The 19,209-nt window shown below is 34.5% G+C and overlaps 2 protein-coding genes across 2 annotated transcripts; both read left to right on the plus strand.

Annotated features, from left to right (window-relative positions):
* The first annotated feature begins 3,324 nt into the window (after window positions 1–3,324).
* LOC104901685 (kinesin-like protein KIN-7B) lies at window positions 3,325–9,348 on the plus strand. The gene is made up of 15 exons (XM_010689281.4): window positions 3,325–3,626; window positions 4,066–4,316; window positions 4,412–4,501; window positions 4,602–4,702; window positions 4,883–4,996; window positions 5,074–5,155; window positions 5,427–5,494; window positions 5,595–5,654; window positions 5,736–5,860; window positions 6,099–6,294; window positions 6,492–6,629; window positions 6,793–6,861; window positions 6,948–7,859; window positions 8,076–8,380; window positions 8,767–9,348. Exons 2-15 carry the CDS (start codon window positions 4,085–4,087, stop codon window positions 9,095–9,097), a joined length of 2,823 nt encoding a protein of 940 aa, XP_010687583.2. The 5' UTR covers window positions 3,325–3,626; window positions 4,066–4,084; the 3' UTR covers window positions 9,098–9,348.
* Window positions 9,349–12,713: 3,365 nt separating this feature from the next.
* On the plus strand, window positions 12,714–17,829 carry LOC104901686 (eukaryotic translation initiation factor 3 subunit K). The gene is made up of 8 exons (XM_010689282.4): window positions 12,714–13,068; window positions 13,985–14,041; window positions 14,183–14,233; window positions 14,363–14,425; window positions 16,069–16,119; window positions 16,206–16,272; window positions 17,114–17,196; window positions 17,460–17,829. The coding sequence occupies exons 1-8, from the start codon at window positions 12,931–12,933 to the stop codon at window positions 17,661–17,663; spliced, it is 714 nt and encodes a 237-aa protein (XP_010687584.1). The 5' UTR covers window positions 12,714–12,930; the 3' UTR covers window positions 17,664–17,829.
* The last annotated feature ends 1,380 nt before the right edge of the window (window positions 17,830–19,209 follow it).

A 19,209-nucleotide genomic window follows, 5' to 3' on the forward strand; every position in this document is an offset into this window, starting at 1 on the left:
GATTACATTCAATGTTATTAGGATCGAGATCATATTTTGAATCGTATGGGTTGATAGGATCGAATCGATGGGATCGGATCGTAGGATCGTAAGATCCTATAATTTCGTAAGATAGAGATAATTATGCTAGAATATAGTGAGAAATTCATATTAAAATTTTACACAAATTAAGGTGATAGTTTTTCAATACTATAAGATTTAAGTAACATGCAACCAAAACCTAATAGGAGAAATATAATATGTGAAATTACTTTCTTGATTTTTTGTATAGGATCGGATCTTAGAGTATAGGATCGTAGAATCATAGGATCCTACTATATGATTTTTTTGTGGTTGGGTAGGAAAATTAAGATCCTACAAAATTAAGATACTACGTAAGATCGGAATCGATTAAGTCCTTTCGGATCGTAGAATCGTAGGATCATAAGCTCCGGATTGGGATTTTAATAACAATGACTACAATATGGGGTACTATCTTACAGATGATATATATCCTGAATGGACCACATTCGTTAAAAATCTATCTATAATTTAGTTCCAATTAATAATAAGTGAGTATTATGTCAAACATAATATACAAAAGATGAATAACAAGTGGGACCTACTTAAGCAACAAGTGTATTGGCTAAACCATTGGAGGTGTTTTGGCTCAATTAGTAGATTATACACCAAGGTGTAGGATGAGCATCCTACACCTTGTCCAAAACTACGTAGTTTTGATGGTTTTAGAGGAGCCAAAAGTTGACAGGCTTTTGGTAGTATTTATGAAAGTGGGTCAGCTCTTTCTCTCTCATCACTCACTCATTCCCTCCTTTTCTCTCTCATTTATTTTTCAAGAACCATTTCAATTCTCTCTCTCATTTATTTTGTTCTTCATTTATTTCTCCCTTATTTTCATTCATTTGTATTATAAATTTCCAAATGTTGATATTTGATTTTTTTTATGTTTTGCATTTTTAAAACTTTTTTTGATGTACAAATGCATATGGTTTGATGTACAATAATATACGAGTGTACATTTGGGGATTTTCAGTGATCAAAGTAATGACTATCAGTGTACATTGTGATTTATCCTTATTTACGTTGGTTGCTGTACCTTTTTTTATTATTATTAGCTCCACCTACAGTTGCATGTACATGCACGTACCTAGCATGTACACTTTGTTGACATTCATGTACATTAACTGGGTTAACGTTACAATCATGTTGTTATGTGTTGACCTTTTGTTTTAATACTCATATTGAGTTATTTTTTTTGTTTTGGATGTCTATTATTGTTCATTGTGTGTTATTGACGATTTTATGGGGGGATGTCATTGTACATTTTGATTTTGTTAATGAACAACCACGAAGCCAAGAATGTACAAAGGACATAATAGAATAAAAGTAACCCAATTCCTAAAGCTGATGTCAAGTGAGTAATTTGCAATCTTTGTACACTGGTGTGTTGATGTTTGTTCGCTAATGAAATTAAATATGTACAATTACAGTCCTATACCTCGTAGTGCTCCAGGTGCCACAAAAAAAACTCAATATGGGTATTAAAACAAAAGGTCAATACATAACAACATGATTGTAACCCAGTTAATGTACATGAATGTCAACAAAGTGTACATGCAAGGTACGTGCATGTACATGCAACTGTATGTGGAGCTAATAATAAAAAAAGGTACCGCAACCAACGTAAATAAGGATAAATCACAATGTACACTGATGGTCATTACTTTGATCACTGAAAATAAGGATACATTATTGTTTGATTGAATGTTCACTGGATATGACTCAATGTACAATTATTCTAGCAAGATTGTTCAATTATTAAGCCTAAATGTACATGTTATGACTGAATGTTCAAGTTATTTTATAGAGCTGACTTTGTTCTGTGTACATTAAAGTTGCGTTAATGATCATTGTGTATGACTAAATATACATTAGCTTCACTAACATGCATGCATAACATATTCTATAGACACAAAAAAAAAAAAAAAAAAAACTCAATATGGGTACTAGATTAAAAGGTCAACACATAACAACATGATTGTAACCCACTTAATGTACATGAATGTCAACAAAGTGTACATGCAATGTACGTGCATGTACATGCAACTGTAGGTGGAGCTAATAAAAAAAAAAGGTTCCGCAACCAACGTAAATAAGGATAAATCACAATGTACACTGATAGTCAATACTTTGATCACTGAAAATCCCCAAATGTACACTCGTATATTATTGTACATCAAACCATATGCATTTGTACATTAAAAAAAATTTTAAAAATGCAAAACAGAATATAAAATCAAATATCAACATTTGGAAATTTAAAATAGAAATGAATGAAAATAAGGGAGAAATAAATGAAGAACAAAATAAATGAGAGAGATAATTGAAATGGTTCTTGAAAAATAAATGAGAGAGAAAAAAAGGGAATGAGTGAGTGATAAGAGAGAAAGAGCTGCCCCACCTAAAAATTCTGCCAAAAGCCTGCCAAATTTTGGCCCTCCTAAAAGCATCAAAACTACGTAGTTTTGGCCAAGGTGTAGGTTCCTCATCCTACACCCTGGTGCAGGATCTAAATTGCCGTTTTGGCTTACAGTAGAGTTTAGCTAGATAAATCCAGGTGGCACTCTAAGCCAAATTCCATTTTACCTACCATTGAAGTTGCTCTTATAAGAAAACATGACTTATATTATGGGACGTGGAGGAAGCACAATTTAAATACTACATATATAAGGGTATTTAAGATATTTTAGAGAGACACAAAAGTCTCAGGTATTCACTTGTAAAATAGAGATTTTATACTACCTCCGTTTCTTTTTAATTGTTACACTTTGACATTTAACACTATTCACAAATTGCACTTTGACACTCGTTTGTGATTTATACGTGAATAAAAACATAGTCATGTTGGATTTTGTTAGATTCGTATTAGTATGTATTTTATTAATATGTAGTTTTTATATTTTTTATAAATACAAAATTAGAGATATAAAGGCTCAAAGTAGGGCATCGACATGCGTGAAAAGTGTAAATGTAACAATTAAAAAGAAATATAAAGGTGTACTTACGTAATAATACTTTTAAGAGTACTTATTGTTTTTTGAATTTCTTTTTTTCGAGTTTCCTCCTCTATCCTTATAAAATAGATAAACCATTGAAGTATTTCACATTAAAAAAAAATGTAGTGCATAACATCAAAAGCATTTTTTTTTTTTTGACAGTAACATCAAAAGCATTAAAGAGGAGCGTAACACTTAATAAGAATTTATATCAAAATTTATGGTTTTATACCACCCAATAAAAAAGTTCTACTCTAACAAAAATTTAAATTCTGGTTGTATTCTTTTCAGGTGCCCTCATACACCGCCAAAGATATAAAAAGTAACGGAAACTAGCCGTTACATGTCTCCCTCCCTTCTTCCCCTGCAACTTTCTTTTTTCGTCGCTTCTTACTTTCCAATTTTCACCATTCTTTCTATTTTCTCCTCATAATCCATTCTCTTTAATTTGGGTAAGAATCAAGAACCCATCAAATACTTTTTCTCTCATCTTTGGTAAGATTTAAGTTCACATTGCAACAAGAAAGAATAAAAAATTTTCCATATTCAGAGATTTTGCTACATTTTCAGGTGATAATTTTGTTGTCTTTCTCTTTTTTGAATCTGGGTTTTTTATGTATATATATGATCCAAAAATAGCAACTTTTTTTGTTTCCATTGTAATATTTTGTACCCACATTTTGTTTGTAATTTCAAGTTTCCATTTTTACATTTTGTTAATGGATAATTTCTTTGTTCTTGATAATTGTTTGATTTTACTGCTCATGAACTAAATCATTGAAATCTTTACCATTTTAACATTTTTCAGTTCTGAATTTTACTGTTCTTTAATCTAAATTCCAAAATTTGTGATGATTGCATTTGGTGCTTGATTAGTTAATTTCTTTGATTTCACCCAATTCGTTATGTAAGAGTGTTATTTGATGTCTGATCAAATTATCTGTAAAAACCCGGTTTTTGTAATTGCTGTCAATGTGTTTGTTAAAATGCTTGTATTATATTTGAGCAGTGGAAACTGGTATTGGGGGATGAAAATGGGAGAGATGAAGACCCCATTATCAAAGATTAAAACCACACCATCATGTACACCGGGAGGTACCAAAGTTCGAGAGGAGAAAATACTCGTAATGGTTCGAGTGAGGCCGCTGAGTTCGAGGGAACAGGCCATGTATGATTTGATTGCCTTGGATTGCCCAGATGATCAGTCAGTAGTCTTCAAGAATCCCAATGATGAAAGACCTTCTTCTTCCTTTACCTTTGGTAATTTACTTGATTGTTGTTTGTATAGAAGAGATTATAGTATAAGGTTCTATTGAATGTGAAGTTGAATTGAGAGTGACTGTTTTCTGTACCAGATAGAGTTTTCAGTCCAACTTGTGTAACGGCGAAGGTGTATGAAGGAGGGGCTAGGGATGTGGCCTTATCAGCTCTTACTGGGATTAATGGTGATTATATGATTTATTATGTAGATATATTTGTTTTTTTTTCTGGTTAAGTTAAGTGGAAGTTGTTTGTTGATTTAGTATGAAATTTCCTTTCTTGCAGCGACAATTTTCGCATATGGGCAGACTAGTAGTGGTAAAACATTTACTATGAGAGGAATTACTGAGTATGCAATTGAGGACATATATCAGTATATGCATAATGTAAGCTCTAATTGCTTGGAACTGTTCGTATTGTTTTATTAGGATGTGATCAATGTTAGATTCAAGTGGATATTAGGCTAAATTTTTACTTCCATTTGAATTTTCAAGTGGATGAACTTAATGAAGAACTGATAATCCTGTTTTAAGAGAAGGTTTTTGATGCTTATACTATTTTTGCAGCATCCTGAAAGGGATTTTTCGTTGAAAATCTCTGCTTTGGAGATCTACAATGAGACTGTAGTTGACCTTTTAAATCGTAGCTCTGGTCCACTCCGACTTTTGGATGATCCTGAGGTACTTGCTGCTGCATGCTTGAGAAGTTTTAGTTATGTTAATTGCATTTGTATAAATCAGCAGTGTTTTGGTTGCAGAAAGGAACCATTGTCGAAAAGCTAGTCGAAGAAGTTATAAAGAATAGTCAGCATTTGCAGCATCTGATCGGTATCTGCGAAGGTATTATTCTTTGAACTTAGAAGATTGTATGCTTTTGAATGATTATATTTTGTGCATCCAAACAATTACATGCTATCAAAAATAATCTCAGATGAACTTTTAAGGCACTATCTTCTGTTATTTTATGGTTTCTAATCAACATCCTAGGAAATGAGATCTATGAGCCAACAATAGTAATTGGCTATATGCTTGATAATGCAGTTTACACTCATCAAGTGTAAAACTTATCAGAGATTAACTGCTGTAGCATGTGTTTTCTGTAACTTTGCAGCTCAAAGGCAAGTAGGGGAAACTGCTCTTAATGATAAAAGTTCAAGATCACATCAGATAGTGAGACTGGTATTTAACATATATTACTGCACTTTGTTCCTGACACCTTGAGATATCCTTACTAGGATTGCTTTCTAATATTTGATGTTATATGTCTTTATTAATTTAGACCATCGAGAGTCGTCTCAAGGAAAATTCGAGCCGTGTGAAGTCTTTCGTAGCAAGCCTGGTATGTGCCTCTTGCTTTCTTTTGTTTTTTAGCTTGGTTGTTGCTGCTTGAAGACTTACTGAAAGAACACAAAATTTACAGAACCTTGTTGATCTTGCTGGGAGCGAGCGTGCCTCTCAAACAAAAAGTGCTGGTTTAAGATTGAAGGAAGGAAGCCATATTAATCGTAGCTTGTTGACACTCACACAAGTTATTAGAAAATTGAGGTTAGTATTTGTAATGGCTGGATGACCCTACCATTCTGCACCTGCATAATATTTTTCTTCCAGCTCTTAAGGATGTGACTTTCTCTACAAATTTTTCTATGTATTCATTACTTTAGAAGAAGTCCTCAAGTATAATGTTGGCAATGAAGCTCTTACATTGAAATTTGAACATTTTAAAATAATTGCAATTAATTATTATAGTCTGATAGCTTCTTGTGCTTTATTGCTTCCATTTCAGCGGTGGGAAAAGAACTCATATACCTTACAGAGAATCAAAACTTACACGAATATTGCAATCTTCGCTTGGAGGAAATGCAAGAACTGCAATAATATGTACATTAAGTCCAGCATTGAGTCATGTTGAACAATCACGTAATACACTATCGTTTGCAACAAGTGCAAAGGAGGTTACAAACACTACCAGAGTGAATGTGGTAAGATAATCTATACAAAAACGCTGGATTTTTAGACACTAAACCTTATGTTAACTTTTTATTATTCATGGCAGTTTACATTATGCATGGGTTCACTTTCCTGTCCTGAGCTTCTTCGTCTTTGCTCTGCTTTTTGTTTTGTTTTATATTATCTCAAATTCATCATCTCTAATAAGCAAGCACATTTCTCTGGTCAGGTTGTTTCAGACCAACAGATGGTTAAGCATCTGCAACAGGAAGTTACTAGACTAGAAGCTGAGTTGAGAAGTCCAGAACCTGCATCTTCATCAGCTTTAAAGGCTCTGCTGATTGAGAAAAATGCAAAAATTCAGAAGGTATGCTTCATAACTAGTGATTTGTTTTAAAATCATTTGATTTCATATTGGTATATTCTTTAGGGCAAACAGAAAACGATTGCAGCTTTTTGCTGTGTTAGAAATACCAAATTCTCATAATTGTATTATTATTGACTGATGAAAGCCTTGTTACCATGTACAGATGGAGAGAGAAATGAGAGAGCTCAAGCAACAGCTTGAGATCGAAAGAAGTGCACACAAGGAAAAGAAGGTAAACCATGACCAGTATACACTTTATTTCCAGAGGTTCCTAGTTGCATTGTTATCCTTTCTGCTCATACCTCTTTTCTGTTTTAGGAATCAAACAGTTCCAGTTCATCATCACATCAAGTGAGAAAGTGTCTCGCCTTTCCATTGGACACAGTTTCAAGCGAAGTTACTAGTGAAAACCGGGAAAGATATAAAGCTGGAAGGCAGTCAATGCTTAGGCAATCAGTTACCTCTACTGATCCTTCTCTCTTAGTGCAAGAAATTAGGAAACTTGAAGTGCTGCAAAGACAACTTGGTGAAGAAGCAAATAAAGCTCTTAATATACTTCAAAAAGAAGTAGCATGTAACAGACTGGGGACCAAAGATGCTGCTGAAAATGTTGCAAAGCTACTTTCTGAGATTCAAAACATGCAAATCGTTAGTTCAATTCCTGAAGAGTTTGTTGTTAGGGACAGAGCCGACCTAAAGGAGGAGATTATTCGACTGAACTCACAAGGACAGACAATTGAATCTCTAGAAAAGAAGCTAGAGAATGTCCAGAATTCTGTAGATAGGTTGGTTTGTACTCTAAGAAATAATGTGGATACTCCAGATTCAAAGGTACATTCTAAAAGGAAGGTCATTCCGTTTAACTTAACCAACAGCCCAAATATGTCAAACTTTATAAGAGCCCCATGTTCTCCTCTTTCTTCTTCAAGGAGAGTAATGGATGAAATTGGTAATACTATTGCTGATCACACAAGTAGTTTGCCCACTAATGATAGTATGACAAATTCCTGCAAAAGCCAACCTGTTAGAGGTGATCAAGTTGGTTATTCTCGTTCTTCAAGGGAGAACACTCCTGCAAGACAGAAACCAAACTCAGCTAACGTGAAGAAAATGCAGAAGAAGTTCAATAACGCACTTGAAGAGAGTGCTCGTAACATTAGAATGTATGTTACTGAGTTGAAGGAAAGAGTTTCTAAGCTTCAGTATCAAAAGCAGTTGCTGGTTTGTCAGGTATGAATTATTGGTCCATTTAGCTTCTTCATGGACTTTGGCCTCTTTTATCCTAGGTTATTCAAATACTGTATTTCAGCTCAAGTACCAATGTCGGATACTTGCCACTCTTAACACTTTTTTTGGACGAAAACATGCAAACTTTCAATAGAGTGAAAAAGTCTATCACTCCAACACTGAACGTATGTATTGCGTTCTATATGTGTGGGAAATTAGGTACTGGAACTGGAGGCTGGTGAGGCAACAAACAATTCACAAGATGCAGCTAATCAATCTCCTTTGTCTTGGTTGATAATCTTTGAGGAGCAAAGAAAGCAGATAGTTATGTTATGGCATTTGTGCCATGTCTCGCTGGTGCACCGAACCCAATTTTTCCTGTTATTTAAAGGTGATCCTGCTGATCAGATATACATGGAAGTCGAGCTGAGAAGATTAACATGGTTAGAACAGCACTTGTCAGATCTTGGAAACGCTAGCCCTGCTCTCCTGAGCGATGAACCAGCCTCCTATGTCTCATCAAGGTATACTTGCTTCTGTTCATCAGTGATTTAGTATATTTATGCTAAGCAGACTCTTCAAGTTATACATCTATCAGATTCTTGACATAAGTATGAAACACTCTGACACTTCATTTTGCGCCAAAATCATTTTCATAAAATAGCCGAGTTGGACATGTGTAACACAAGTACTCGAGTCCTAGTAACATTAACAAATCTATTATGTTTCCAGGTACACCTAGCTCTAGGTGTATGTATAGCTATATGTAGGCTCATTCGCGTAAATATTACCTCCGGATACACCTAACTCTAGATGTGCTCGGAAACATACAAGAATGTGTAGAATAACATACTATATTACTTCAGAAATATAATATGGTGTTAATGGTGTGAGCATAAATTACTTGCAGCATCAAGGCCCTTAAACAAGAGAGGGAAGACCTGGCCAGGAGGGTTAGTTCAAGACTAACAGCAGAGGAAAGGGAGACACTTTACAGAAGATGGGATATCCCACCAGAAGGAAAACAAAAACGGAGGTTGCAATTGGTTAACAAATTATGGACTAACCCTCACAACATGCAACATGTGCAAGAAAGTGCAGATGTTGTTGCAAAACTTGTTGGATTTTGTGAATCTGGTGAGCAACTTTCAAGGGAGATGTTTGAGCTTAACTTCAAGTCTCCTTGTGATAAGAAGACATGGATGGGCTGGAACTTAATTTCAAACCTGTTGCATCTGTAAATTTTCAGTGTAAATAAACAAGAACAGTGGTTGCATTTCTGGAACCCTTGTCAAATCTCTGATCTTCTGTGCCTGTTTCCATCTGTAAATTTTAGGACTGACTGACTGTCTAAACAAGCCTTCTTCCTGAAGATTTATTACTTGCATTGTACAACTGACAGTAGTAATTCAAACTAGCATCAACTCTAATGGGCCAATGGCTTGTTTGGTTGACACTTTGAATGGGAAGACCGAAAAGTTGGAAGAAGAAAGGATTTTTTAGTTAGACAACCTGGTTTGACAACAGTTACCCAATATTCGGGAGATCCTTTCCCCGAACCCATACGGGTTTCCGCTAACAAGTAGTTTTGTTGGTTGGTTAATTGGTCAGTTTAGTTTATTCTACAATGTCTCAGTTGGGTACTTGGGTTATATGATGTTAGTTCTAGGTATAGGTTCTTATCAAGCTGCTTTATTTCATTTGATTACTCATGCTTATTCAAAAGCATTATTGTTTTTAGGATCCGGATCCCTTATTCTTTCAATGGAAACTATTATTGGATATTCTCCGGATAAAAGTCAAAATATGGTTCTTATGGGGGTTAACAAAACATGTGCTAATTACAAAAATCGCTTTTTTAATAGATACACTTTTTCTTTGTGGTATTGCGCCTCTTGCTTGTTTTTGGTCCAAGACAGTTATAAATGGCAGCCGTGCTAATAAACTTAAGTGCAAGTTTGTAATGAAATATTCATGTCAAATGTCTGAGTATCCATTCCCAAAAATGCACTTTTCTGCATCAATGAGTGGAATAATATTTATCAAATACGATAAAATAAAGAGGTTGTTTTATACAACAAGACTTAATGGTAGGAATACGAAAAAGTGTAAATGTTTATTACTCAAGGCCAAATTATAATTTTCCTATATAAAAGCTAATGTTATGGGGGGTTGGCTTCCTATCTCCTACTTTTTTATCGTTTTTTTCAGCGATTTTCAAAAAAATTTACTTGAAATTCTTAAAATAGGTACAAAAGTATACTACCTCTGTTTTTATTTAGTTGCAACATTTTGACTTTCACGCTTGCCAATGTATAATTTCAAATAGTTTTATCTCTAATTGTATGTAAGTAAAAATTATAAAAATTTGATATTATGAAAGCTTACATCGAAACGAATCAAACAAGACCCCACATGACTATATTTTGTTTAATATATAAATCAATAAATGTGGTCAAATAAGAGAACATGAATAGTGCAATTTGTCAAACGTTGCAACTAAAAGAGAACGGAGGTAGTATGTAGGTAAAATATTTCGTTTGAATTTAACTATATTCTATTAAATTTATTATATATTGGTGTAACGGTGTCTAAGTGCAATTTTGTAAAGAACAAAATGTTTCCTTTGAATTAGAAACACCGGTACACCTGTTACCACAAATCTAATTTAATGTCCTATTAAAAAAAAAAAAACTAATTTAATGTAGAACTAGCTTAACTACACAATGTTTACCATAAATTATTTGTCACTCCTATCCCATTAAAAGTTTAGTAAATTATTACAAGCCCAAAAATGCTTAAAAGCTAATTAAAATAGGTTTTAAGGCCCTAATTAAAACTTTGAAGTTCATAACTCATTAATATATTTTCCTTCTTTCCACAAGGAATAATAAAATAATAATACTTCTAATGCTCATCAACATTGATATCATTATAACCCTTTATAGATCCTGAAATCATAATTAATATATATTATTACTTTATAAAAATTAAAACACTATTATACAAAGTATTATACTATATCTATACAAATACATTAAAAAGCGTGTATAAACAAGAAAATGTGCCACGTGGCGCTCTCTCTAGGGAGTTTTAGTTCATGCAATTCATTTACAATAAAAAATTTAGAAATTGTATAGTATAGAGTTTGATCTCAAGACCTCAAGTGCATATACTAAAGTCTTAACCACTAGGCTAAGTTGTATTTAGTGTGATTATCATAAAGTATTATATTAATAAATGAAATTTTTTCTTACCCGGGGCATAGCCCGGGCCTAGTAACTAGTTCATCCCTAAAATCTATGGGCAATAACCTTTTTAATCCTCATATTACCATAAATCTTGAATACGTTCACCATTGAAAAATACAATTTCCTTTGAATTTGACTATTTTAATTGAGTTCGTATTGTGTCGGACATTCTCGTCGGACCACTTCAGTTAGAAGCACTTGTGCTTCAGTTAGACGCACTTGGGTTTTAGTTGGTCTTTATTTTTTTCAGGTAGTCTTCATTTTTTTTTTCAGGTAGTCTTCATTTTTTTTCAGGTAGTCTTCATTTTTTTAAGTTAGTCTTCTTTTTTTTCCAGTTGGTTTCAATTTTTTTTCAGTTAGTCTTCATTTTTTTCAGGTAGTCTTCAAATTTTTTTCAGTTAGTCTCAATTTTTTTCAGTTAGTCTTCATTTTTTTTTCAGTTAGTCCTAAATTTTTTTCAGGTAGTCTTCAAATTTTTTTCAGTTAGTCTTAATTTTTTTCAGTTAGTCTTCATTTTTTTTCCAGTTAGTCCTAAATTTTTTTCAGTTAGTCTTCATTTTTTTCAGTTAGTCTAAATGAAAGTAAGTTACCTCTAAATGAAAGTAGCTTAGGTCTAAATGAAAGTAAGTCAGATCTAAATGAAAGTAAGTTAGGTCTAAATGAAAGTAACTTAATTACCTCTAAATGAAAGTAAGTTACCTCTAAATGAAAGTAAGTTACTTCTAAATGAAGGTAACTTGGATTCTTAGTTTTATTATTCTTTCATTTAACAACTAACTAATATTAAAAAAAATAAACACTAATCTCTGCTTTCCTCTCACTTTCTCCTTCTTCTTCATTCCTCTTAGCTGATTTCTTTCTTCTTTGTTAGATCAATAAAGAAGTATAACAAAACTATATACATTCAATGGCTCGATCTCTTTCTAACGCTAAGGTTTTCTTCTCCCTTGTTGTTGACAACATCTCCATGGCCTCTCAAAGGTAGTTATACTCAGTGTTCATTACTCTTTTTGCTTGAAAGCCATCGTTTTTACCTCTAGAATGTTTTCAAGTGCTGTCCAGCGGCGCGACGGCGGCGGCGGCGGAAGATGAAGAAGGAGTAGCGCCGCCGTTCTCGCGGCTTCGTCCGACGAAACATATTGGGTCAGACGGTCTGACCCAATACTTTCACATTTTAATTAGCTTGTTACGAATTATCTTCACAGAGGAGGCAATACTTTATACAACCACGTTACTATCTCTTTTGTTCAATGCTATCACCTATGATCGTCTCTTTCTTCCTAAGTGTAATATAATCATCTGAGCCACTTATACAGTGATGTTTTCAGATTTATTCATGAGAAACATTTGATTTCTTGCAACACGTATCATAAGTAACCTACTAAATCAGTCACAAACAGGTTAAAATAGAAGAAAATAAACATACAAACCCAACTCAATCAAAAATAATCAAAAAATAAACTTAAAATAAAAAAAATGCGTAAAACCTTACTTATTTAAAATAATTTTTCCTAATATTTATTCAACTTATCTAAAAAATTTAAATTCGACCAGCTCAGCCTCTATTCAACATATTTTTACTTACCCAAGGGCTAAGAATTTGCTGCTGGAGGAGGTTAATTTGGTCATTTTAGAAATTTCTAACACTCGCTCAATTTGACCCACAAATCACATATACCCTAAATTGCGTAATCGTCTTCCTCCTTTAGCTTCTTCTCCTTCAGCATAACACACAAAACCACATTTTTCTGTCTGCTGTTGTTTCATTGGTTGTCAACCTTCGAAAAATTAGGGTTTAAGGTTTTCAATTTTGAGGAGAGAGAATGGGGAAAGAGATTCAAAAGCAGGCACAATCTGGGCAACAACAGCTAACAAACTCTTACACTGTTGAGCAACTCGTTGCTCTTAATCCTTATAATCCTGACATCCTTCCTGATCTCGAAAATTACGTCAATGAGCAGGTTTATTCTCTCTCTCCTCGTTAAGTTTACATCTTTGATTCTAATTAGTATTATTAATTAATTATTGTTAGAAATACTGCACTTTTTGTTTCATGTAAATTTTAGGTTTTTTTTTTTCTTATTGTTGTAGACTGAATATTGTTCAATTCAACTATTATAATCATATACATTAAGTTGAATTTTCTGGAAAATTATTAGGTAAGAGAAGATGTTAAGTGGCGGGTGAATGACTTTGAAGGATAAAAATGAAGTCTGGAGTATAATCTATGTTTGTTAATTTAAAATTTGTGATCTTCGATCGAAGTAGTATTTAGTTTTGAGACCATTGGACTCTTTGTTGGGAGACCTTTGCTGTGTTATTGGGTTTGTTTGAAGGTTTGTGATCAAAATTTGGGGTGGGATAGTCGACAGTTCGTGGGAAGCAGGAAATTAAAGTTAAAATCCTTGATATGCATGAAAACTATTTTGCATAGGAAAACTCAATTCTAGATTGATTTTTCTTTGTTTGGTTGTAAAGAGAGTATGGAAAATGAGAGAAAGCAGAGAGAAGCTATAGCTGATCAAAAGTGGAATAATGGAGAATGAGTGAGTATTCACGCCATGGTTGAAGAGAGAAAAATGGTATTTTTTGTCATGTGAGGTGGATGAAGCTTTTGATAATGATGGAAAGTGCGTCTTCACTTACGTCATGAGGGAAAGTTATTTTCTGCCATTGGAAAACAAAAGTTCAAAGCATACTTTCCTTTCTCAAATTCTACCCAAACCAAACAAGGCAAACTATGGAAACAGTTTTCTAAGAAAGCACTTTCCTCCTAATCAATTACACCCTAAAGCCTCTAACTAAGTCATTTTTGCCTCTAAGCAATGTGTATTCTCTATTGTTTAATCTTGCATTTTTTTTCACTGAATGTATCAGGTTATGACTGGATCGTATAGTCTTGACACCAATCTTTGTCTTCTTCGGCTCTACCAGGTATTACCCGTGATAGGTTCATAAGATTCCATAAAAACCTTGATATCATTTTGGTACTTTTTTTTGAATTGACCATTGTCGTTGAAGCAATTTTTTTTGTATTTGGTTCTTTTAACGAATCTGATTATATTTTTAATGCAGTTTGAACCAGAGAGGATGAGCACCCAGATTATTGCCCGCATTTTGATCAAGGTTTGATTCCTGCATTCTGTTTATTTCGTTTTTTCAATGCGGTCTAGACGAGGCTTGTTATTTCAGTGATCTTTACGGCTTTATTTTGTTGATAAATTATTTTTCTATTTGCTTGTTTGTCCTACTTAGGCACTCATGGCAATGCCAGCTCCTGATTTCAGCCTTTGCCTCTTCTTGATTCCTGAACGAGTGGTATGTTTTTTTTGCCCCTTCCCCTTTTAATGTATGTACAGTGTAAATATCTTCTGTATAAACACCTATGCCTTGGCAAATGAGAACTATTCTTGAATTCTGAGTTTTCAAACCTTTTTTGTGGCAACTATTTGTTGGATCGTTGATTATTAGGAGTTGAAGAATGTGGATTTTTAATTTGGTGACTGAAGAAGTGTGGGCTAATTAGAAAAGTGGGAATTCGATAAGCTGAGATAAATTTTATGTAGAAAATCTTGGAGCTTGGAGCGTCTTGACCTTTGGATTTATTATGTATTGGGGTTACCTCTTAAGCTAGGTAGGTGTTGGGGTTCCATCGTCTACACTCTACACTTTGGCTATTTTAGTTTTTAGGATCATGACGAGGTCTTAATTTTGAAAAAATGGTGCATTTAGAATATCGTATACTTATTGACAGAATACATTTTGATTGTAGACTAGGGCCAAGTTTCTGTTTACCTTTGTAAAATTATGATTGCCCAGACTGGGCTGATGGTGCTTCCTATAGTAAGTATTGTAGGCTTGTTTTGTGTAGGGGGATTCCGTTTACTGTTGTAGAACATACTTCACTGTAAAGTTTGCGTGAAAGCATTACTATATTATTTGGTTTAAAAAACAAAATAAGTAGTTCCTAATCTCCAGACTGTTTTCAAGTATTTTTCAGTTTCTTATTCTTCCTTGCACTTGAGCAGTAGGAGTTAGGAAGACTGCAGAAACAGACATCTGGGAGCTTTAGGGCCTTTCACTTAGATGTACTAGGCTTGCTACAAGGATAAACTTGCACATTAAAAGCAAATACTTGTATGCTTCTCAAACCTATTGTGGGATGCAGTGACTTGTCTAAGCGATGACTTCACCTTCTAATGGGTAAACTTTTATCTCAAGGTTGCACAAGAGACATATTTTAACAAGTCGAGCTCTGGAATTCTGGATAATGGCTTGTGAAGTGGATTTGTTCATAGACTAATTACTGAAACATAGTTTGCTGGATAAAATAATTATACTCATGGTGGTGTTAAAAGCTTTAGAACCAATTTCTTCTTGTGGAGAAAATGTAAGTGAATCTTAATGGTGGCAATGGTTTACACAAGCTAGTGTCTTTGAAAATTTCCAATATAAATGGGTATGGTAATCAAGAATGTAAACTTTTATTTGAATGTCCTACAAATTTTTTTCTAAGCACTAAACATACAAGATAATGCTTCTGCAGTAGGAATTGCCTATTTTTCTAAATTTGTGTTGAAAACAGTAGTTATCCGTGCAGCAATCAAACAATAGAATAATTGTACACTACCAGATACAGTTATTTTAGAAATAATCCTGGTAAGAATCCCCAAGCTCTTGATACTGATTCCACTAATTGATGCACTTATTCCAATACATGTATAGATACTGCCTCATGCAGGTTTTGTAGAGATTGAAGATATACTGCCTTTTTTTTTGTTTCGACTTGCCAGATATACAAACTTTCCCCTGATTGGACTGGAGAATTAGCAGTCACTTATTATACCAAATGGCTGTTACAGAGTATAAGATCTCTGATGATTTGACCGTGTGCTTTATCTTATTTGCTTTTATTATTGACTATGTTTTTTTCTGCCTGTTTCATGTGTATTTTTTATCAGCAAATGGAAGAGCAGTTCAAGACATTGATTGTTCTCTCTCATTACTTGGAGGTATAGTACATGCATTTACTTTGAAACACTGAAACATGGGTAGAATGCATGGGATGCGGATAGCTGATACATTTCCTTGCCTGCAGACTGCTAGATTTCGTCAATTTTGGGAAGAAGCAGCCAAGAATCGCCACATTCTTGAAGCAGTTCCTGGTAAATAGTCTCTGCAGATATGTTAGTAAATTGGTACTTATAGTAATATCAAATGCAATTAATCGAAGAGATTTACTCATACTTGTCGTTGGTGAAGCTGAATTTTATGGCTTTTGCATGTCTAAATATATGCATTGAACAAAATGGCTATTTTGAGTTTCCTTGGGGGATGGGTCGGGTGAATGGTTTTTTTGTGATGGTTCAGATCATTTGGCTGATGTGTGTTTTAGAAGACATTAACATGTAACACTGTTATGGCATGCTACTTACTGTGCTACTGATGTGGAAGGTGCCTTGTGCTTAAATGAGTGATGGAAGGTGGTCATTAATTTATGGCTTCATGCATCTTGGAAAAGCATATAGTCCCCCGCCGCCTTAGAGGATCAGGATATCTTTCTTCCATGGCTGAGCGAAACATGTGCTTAGGAGATAGCTGTCAATGTGTGGATTCTTGAGATGAGAGTAATTGTGGTGTTACCCTCTGTGGCATCCTGGAGTGGAGGGGCTCACTTTGTTGGAAGGAATGAGCTACCTAAACTTGATTACTCTGTCTTCAGGAGGCCCGAAATGCTTAACTTAGGTAATAGCTTTTTAGGGTAGATTTGAATAGATCCCCTTGCGGCTCTTGGAAAACATGTTGCACTCAGTCGAATGCCCTACGGATTCCTAGTGTGGATGCACTCCATGTCTCCACCTAATATCGTGGCATCTTCTCTCTTGAGGGGCTTTAACCTTAACCGCTGGCTGCTGGGCCAAGGACTTTTGGCTTTGTGTATTATACTATTATTCTTTGTGCTTTTCCTCTTTCCGGGATTGGTTCCTGACAATCATATTATTGCAGGTTTTGAGCAAGCAATCCAGTCCTATGCAGTTCATATTCTCTCACTAACTTGTCAACAGGTGCCCAGGGCTGTGCTTGCTGAGGTATGCAGTCAATTCTGTCAACTCTGTAAAAGCTTCTTAGCAAATTTTTCTTAATACATAATGAATGACCGACTCTATGAAGTGCATTGCACAATGAGAAATTCATTTGGGTATTATCAATATTTGTCCGTGTTAATAAGAAACTATACATAATTTGATACGTCCGTTAAGCAGCTTAATCCATTGCAAGTTACTTTGCGTTGCCATCAAGATCCTTTTGACGATTTAATGTAATATTTGACTATCTACTTGCAATTTTCCAGGCTATTAACACAGAAGGTCTGGCCCTTGACAAGTTCTTGGAGCACCAAGTGGCAGAATGTGGATGGCTTCTCGAAAAGAGCTCCGCTAAGGGGCAAACGATTATCCTCCCGCGCAATGAATTTAACCATCCAGAGTTGAAAAAAAATGCTGCGGATAGCATACAGCTGGAGCACATCACTCGTATCTTCCCTATCCTTGGTTGAACTCTAAAACATTAGTTGTTAAGAGGATTTGAGAATGGATGACAATTTCTTTTACCTGAGAAAGCTCTGATGATGGTCGTCTTTTATTATTGAAAGTTGCTGAATGCTTCATGTACCGAGAAAGTGTCTCAAATTTTGAATTTATCCTACCTTCTTAGTTGTTTCACTTTATGACTTTATGTATTGGCTAAGCTTCTGGTAATCAGTGACCATCTGAGATCGGTAATCGAGTTTGTTCTTGACAGTAAAACTTGGAAGCACGGTATAAACGGGGTCATGGGGTGCTTATTTGCATCCAAGGTACAAACAGTCATGTTCTCATGGGGCTTTCTCAATGTAAACCTTTGAAAGGATCTCTTTATTTTTTATTTGTTTAGGCTAGGAAGAGTTATTCCATCATCCAGATGTTTAGCATTAAGTGAACATAAGGTCTACAGATGAGGCTAATTTATGCAAGCTTTTCTAATGGAGAAATTGCAAAATTATATATACTTTTGACGTAAAATTTAGGCAAAATTGGCATCAACATCAAGAAATATGGCGTCGGTGCACCAAATAGCTCCAACTACGACTTATGGCAAGAACATAGCAAAGTACGAACTTGGGTGCAATCCGTACCATAAATGAGGTCGGTGATCTTAATTATCACGGGTTGCAAGTCGAGTGGTAGATATTGGGCAGTCATAGAAGGGTTTTTCTTGATTGTGGTTGAACTTCCAAGTAGTTTGGACTACTACAGATAATCGATGTCGACTAGTAAACCCTACCATTATCTACACTGGTTTCTGAATTCTTCTTGAACCTTGAAGATGAAGCTGAGCTCATTATTGTTATGTGGATTTTACTTTTTAAAATTTAGCATTCATTTGGGAAGAAAAAGGAAATTTGGTGATGTAAGAGGGAATTTGGGGAAGAAAGTCTTTGTGTTCAGTTAAGGAAGGAGAAAATGAAGGCAAGTGCCTTTTTTTTTGTTTAAGTACAAAAATTAGGGTTAAAAAGAAGAAAATAAGAAAGGGGGTGTTCTGGCTATAAGCCGTAGTTGGGGCTGTTTGGTGCACCCGCGCTATAATTCATGGTGTTGAGGCCAATTTTGTCTAAAATTTATGACAACGTGCTTTTAATAGGATAAAATTAATTTTGAAGAGAGAAAGGATTTTGTCAACTCAGCTTGTGATAAATCTGTATCCATCCCATAAATTAACATGTCATACACATATAGACAAATTTTGAGACCATTATTATTGCCATCAAATTTGCTACAGGCATACTTGTTTGAATTGTTTGTGCATTCATGCCTAGAAGATCATCTTTGAGACCCTTATTTACTACAAAAATTCTAACAATCCAAAAGCAATATTTCGAACCTACACTTGAGCACGGGTTGCATGGAATCTACTTTCGAGATACAAAGAACAATACAACAAAGTTCTTGCTCACTAAGAACAAATGTATTGTGGAATTTGTGATAAAGAATAACTAGATTTGATGAATATTCAATCTTCTTGTGCAAAGGATGAGAGGAATATTTTCTTTATATAATTCATAA

Source organism: Beta vulgaris, chromosome 8 (assembly GCF_026745355.1).
Source record: "Beta vulgaris subsp. vulgaris cultivar EL10 chromosome 8, EL10.2, whole genome shotgun sequence".
NCBI lineage: Eukaryota > Viridiplantae > Streptophyta > Magnoliopsida > Caryophyllales > Amaranthaceae > Beta > Beta vulgaris.

Excerpts from the sequence above, each read along its gene's own strand:
- LOC104901685 (XM_010689281.4), top strand. The coding sequence starts at position 4,085 with ATGAAAATGGGAGAGATGAAGACCCCATTATCAAAGATTAAAACCACA. Across the intron at positions 4,997-5,073 it reads GACTTTTGGATGATCCTGAG|AAAGGAACCATTGTCGAAAA; the intron begins GTACTTGCTGCT and ends TTTTGGTTGCAG. Across the intron at positions 5,495-5,594 it reads CACATCAGATAGTGAGACTG|ACCATCGAGAGTCGTCTCAA; the intron begins GTATTTAACATA and ends TTATTAATTTAG.
- LOC104901686 (XM_010689282.4), top strand. The coding sequence starts at position 12,931 with ATGGGGAAAGAGATTCAAAAGCAGGCACAATCTGGGCAACAACAGCTA. Across the intron at positions 14,042-14,182 it reads GTCTTCTTCGGCTCTACCAG|TTTGAACCAGAGAGGATGAG; the intron begins GTATTACCCGTG and ends TTTTTAATGCAG. Across the intron at positions 14,234-14,362 it reads TTGCCCGCATTTTGATCAAG|GCACTCATGGCAATGCCAGC; the intron begins GTTTGATTCCTG and ends TGTCCTACTTAG.